We start from the raw sequence: 4763 nt of genomic DNA on the forward strand, positions 1-4763 counted from the left end.
AACCGCTTGCGTTGGATTATTAGCATGCGCTGATTCAAATATTGACATTGGCTTTGAGGCGGAACCAGGAACAACAGTTGGCCCATGTACGAAAACCGCCTCCAAAGGCCGATCTTGTACTAGTGATATACAATATGATGCACAAACTCCTATTGAATTTTGCCTCAAAAGTATGTTTAAATATTTTTAGAGGGCCTTCTGTATAAGACTTGACCTCATGGCTATTAGAATGGAGTGGAATGGATCAAAAAGCTTGCTGCAATGAAGGCGTATCCAAGTCTATATATAGAGATCAACAGAAATCTGATCCGTTACAATGAAAATGTAACTAGCTTGGGAGTACCAGAAGAAATTTGACCTAGTGAAAAGGTTGCTAGTTTCCAACCATGTTTAAAATTTGAACAACCAAAGCATGTCCCGAGAGCCAAAGAAAACAACATAGTACTCGAAAATGTCGAGGTAAATAAAAGTGGTGATTCTAGGAAGCAAAAAGGTGGCTCTTTTCTGTGAGTAGGCAACTGGCTCGAAAATAGCAGGTAAAACCAACGTCTTGGTAGTACCGTATTAGGCAGAGAAATTCTCAAATGGAACTTGTACAGAAATTTCAAAGTCACATCTTGGATGTACCGAGTAGAATTGCTCGGGAGTAACATCCCTATATTGTGACCAGATTTAGAAGCAAACTAGATTTTAGGATACAGGTCCAGGGTACCGAGGGACCATAGACGTGGATGGAGCTCGCTGGTGCAGTTGGTCTGGTGGGCGGCATGGAAAGAGCGAAATGCGCGGATCTTTGATAACAAGTTCTCGACGGGGATGCAGGTCTTCCACCGCCTGATTGAAGACATCGACACTTGGACGATAGCCGGCCGTAACAAGATCAACAACCTGCTGCATAGACCTCTAGAACCAGACTAGACATTAGGATACGGTATGCGGTGATGCACATTTCGTGCAAATTTTGTAACTAACATACGTTGTCTTCCCTCTCTCATATTCAATGAAAAGCTGCACAGCAGCATTTTCGTCAAAAAAAAAAGAAGCAAACTCAAAGTTGTTCAATAGTGTTGTGTGAAATATTATGCTTGGAAGTGGCGAGGCTAATAGAGAATGTTTTCAAAGAATTGAATTTGGCTCAGTAGTATCGAAACAAAATGAGTGGCGGTTCTGATATGTGAAAAATCAACTTTACTAGGGCAGGGTTAGCTCACTCAGAGAGGCTCGGTAGTACCGAGTAAGAAAACACGGCGGTACCGGGCTTAGGAAAACTTATAGGGGTAGAGTGGCTAAACTCGATTCTTTTGAGGATCTTTGGCTTATGATCATTTAATGGAGTTCATGTTGGGCTATACGGCATGCAACAATTGCACAACGAAAAACGGGCATTAGCAGCATGCCACGTCAGCGGTGTTTATGTCGTTTTACTTTCCTTGACGTATTGCTTTTGGAGAACTTTTCTCGCAGTGCTTGTGTTGGCGAGAAATGGTTAGTCCCGATGCAGGTCGCCAATTGCAACTGATTGGTTCGGTTTTTTTTTCTATTTTATAATTTGTTTGTGACATCCTCAGTGCCTTGATATCTCTACTTCTAATGGAGCAGTTGGTAGTCTCGCTTTCAGGTTTTTTTCGTCCCATCTATCATGGTTTTTTTTGATACCTCCTCCCACCTTCGCTGGTTTTTTTCGTAGATTTTTTTTCGTCCCCTGCCCCCACTTCATCGATTTATTTTTGCTTCACCCTCTCACACATCGAAAAAAACTGAACGGATCAGAACTTTCCATACTAACACAAATTATTTAGTAATGTCTTTATGTAAAAGAATCAATCACAATCAATCTCTAAAGATCAAATCTAAATTAGTTAATCTTCATAACGTTTGTTTCCTTTCGAATCAGGTCCATAACTTTCCTTTTTTGTTTGGGCAGAAACTGTTTGGTAGCAGAGATTAGGAAGCTACCTATGAGCGTAGTAATAGGAAGTATTCTTTTTCTTGATGATTCGTTTCCATGCATGATGATAGTAAATTAGGCCAACATTCACCACTATTTATCAACGTCATCAATCGTGTCCATTCCTACCAGTTTTAAGGGAATCCACTCGCTACGTCTTTTTTAAGGGGATCCGCTCACTACATCGTTGTGGCACGTTATTTTCACAAGCAATTCCCCTAAAAACACAGCGCCCACCTCGACTTCCCTACCTGGACGACGCCGCCGCCGCCCACCGATCTCGCCGCCTCCCGGCGATCCCTCCTCCCTCCCGCAGCTCGAACGACCCACTATTTTGGCCACGAGTACCGCCTGCCTCTTCGCCCATGCGTCGCCCCTCCTCTTCACCATAGCCACGAGCACCATCCGAGGCGGAGCCGCGGCGCCTCCACAGATGCGGCGGAGACACCACATCCAGTGGAGATGGCGGTGTAAATCTTCTCCCACTCTGCTCCTTCCCCTGGTTACCGGCCTGCTCCACCTCCCCTCTGCTTCGTGTGGATCTGCTCATGTGCAGCAGTGAACTTTATTTAGGTAGAACTATTCTTCTAGGCCTTTTTTTGTTACTTACAAATTAACTTTTTGAGCCAATGCCGCATGAAGTATTACCTAGAGTTCCTTAATCAATCAGCTTGTCCATCGTTTCATTTGGTTCAATTACTATCAGCAAGAACACATTGTGAAGCCGTTAGCTTATGAATGTGTGCTCTTCCTGCATGAAGTATGGGAGGTTTTTTTTCGTCCCACCTCGCATGGTTTTTTTTGGTACCTCCTCCCACCTTCGCTGGGTTTTTTCGTAGATTTTTTTCGTCCCCTCCCCCCACTTCATCGGTTTATTTTCGCGTCACCCTCTCACACAACGAAAGAAATCTGAACAGATCAGAACTTTCCATACTGGCGCAAGTTATTTAGTAATGTAGAATCAATCATGAACAATCTCTAAAGGTCAAATCTAAATTAATTAACCTTACCTTAAATCGCTCAATCACATTAATTAGAAAACAAATAATTGATTTTCAGACAAAATCGCTCAATCACATTAACCTTACCTTAACTCATGGATGGTAATCAATCTCCAAACAAAGGAAACAATACATCGAGGGAGCGGTAAATAAACTCCCTTTCTTATGACATGTATATGATCTTTCCTTCCCTCTCCGTTGTCGAGCGTTCTTGATTCTCGAGGCCCATGCTTGGGCTACGTCACTGGGTCGTGACGGTGCCGGAGGACGAGAACGGCGAGGCCGGGTGCCGCGGCACCGCGTTGGCCGCGGCCGGTGAAGGGGGCGAAGAAGGGCGGCTTCCCTGGCCCTGGGAGTTGGTGCGGTGGAAGCGGCACTTGAAGGACCCGACGTGGGTGGCCGGCGCGCAGACGCACTTGGAAGCGGGCCACATCCTTCGCATATTCTTGGAGATGTGGCTAGCCGATTTACATGAAATTAATTCCCTCAGTTGTGGTGGCAAATATAATACACATAATCCATATTGTTATGCACTAGCGTGTGTGTGAAATAGATTGATTATGGTCCCGTACCCAATAATATGAATATGTGTGTGTGTGTGTTAGAGAGAGGGGGGAGAGAGAGTGAGGAAAAGGGAGGCAGAGAGGGTGTGTGTGAGGATTTGATGGTAAAATAGGTCGTCAATGTCACTTGATATGTATGAGAATATTAGTATTGAACTCTTAAAGTTAATGTGACCCCGTTGCAACGAACGGGCGTTCTTCTAGTATCATGTTATTGCAGAGACCGAATATACTATACGAACCTGATACAGTAATAATTATTGTTAGTAGCTGGAGACTTCGAGAGTGCCGGCCCACTTGCCCTAGCAGATTGATGCCTGCCTGGAAAGTAAATACGATGTACCGAGCCTGAAGAACAAATGTACGTTGCTGTCGAATAGGTGAAACATACGTATACACATAACCGAAAAGAATTACACGAATATATACGAAACACACGTCCCTGTCGATCTATGCGAGCGCATCTTCTTACTGCACTCTAGAACAGGCAGTGATTGCCAGATGACGTACGTGCCACACCGGCTTCCATGCGCCTATATAAGCACATCACCCGGACACCATCAGCAGCATCAGATAACCAGCCAGCAGCAAACAGCGCAAGTGCGCAACACTAGTAAAGATCGATCGATCCACCGAGTAGTAAGGAAGACTAAGAGGAAGAAGAAAGATGGCGGCGGGGGGCGTGTGGGTGTTCAAGAATGGGGTGATGGAGCTGGAGCAGGAGGCCACGAGCAGGAAGTCGCTGGTGTACGTGCCGGCGAACGAGACGATGCGGTCGCTGGAGGCGCTGGAGCGGCGGCTGGGGTCGCTGGGGTGGGAGCGCTACTACGAGGACCGCGCCATCGTGCAGCTCCACAAGCGCGGCGGCGTCGACCTCATCTCCCTTCCCAGGGACTTCTCTAGGCTCCGCTCCACCCACATGTACGACGTCGTCGTCAAGAACCGCGACCACTTCAAGGTCGTCGACCTCTAGACATGCATATGCGCGCCTAAACTTCCCCAACTCAACTAGGTATATATCCATACATACATATTATTACCTCCGTCTCAAAATATAAGACGTTAGAGGCGGGGGTAGTACAAATAAACGCGGTGTGTGTTGACGTGTTTGTGTGATGTAACTGTGTACACGTACCTACGGTTCGTGGAGATATATACTATGTCTATATGATTGTAAGAATATGAAAATATAGCTTTCAAAAAGTATGATGTATCTAGCTTCCTTTTCCGTGGAATAAAATGAATGAAAGA

General features: G+C 45.4%; 1 protein-coding gene across 1 annotated transcript; it reads left to right on the top strand.

The window, feature by feature from the left end:
* The first annotated feature begins 4095 nt into the window (after nucleotides 1-4095).
* LOC123040683 (flowering-promoting factor 1-like protein 5) lies at nucleotides 4096-4763 on the top strand. Its single transcript, XM_044463457.1, has one exon. It carries the CDS (start codon nucleotides 4180-4182, stop codon nucleotides 4483-4485), a length of 306 nt encoding a protein of 101 aa, XP_044319392.1. The 5' UTR covers nucleotides 4096-4179; the 3' UTR covers nucleotides 4486-4763.

Source organism: Triticum aestivum, chromosome 2B (genome assembly GCF_018294505.1).
Source record: "Triticum aestivum cultivar Chinese Spring chromosome 2B, IWGSC CS RefSeq v2.1, whole genome shotgun sequence".
NCBI lineage: Eukaryota > Viridiplantae > Streptophyta > Magnoliopsida > Poales > Poaceae > Triticum > Triticum aestivum.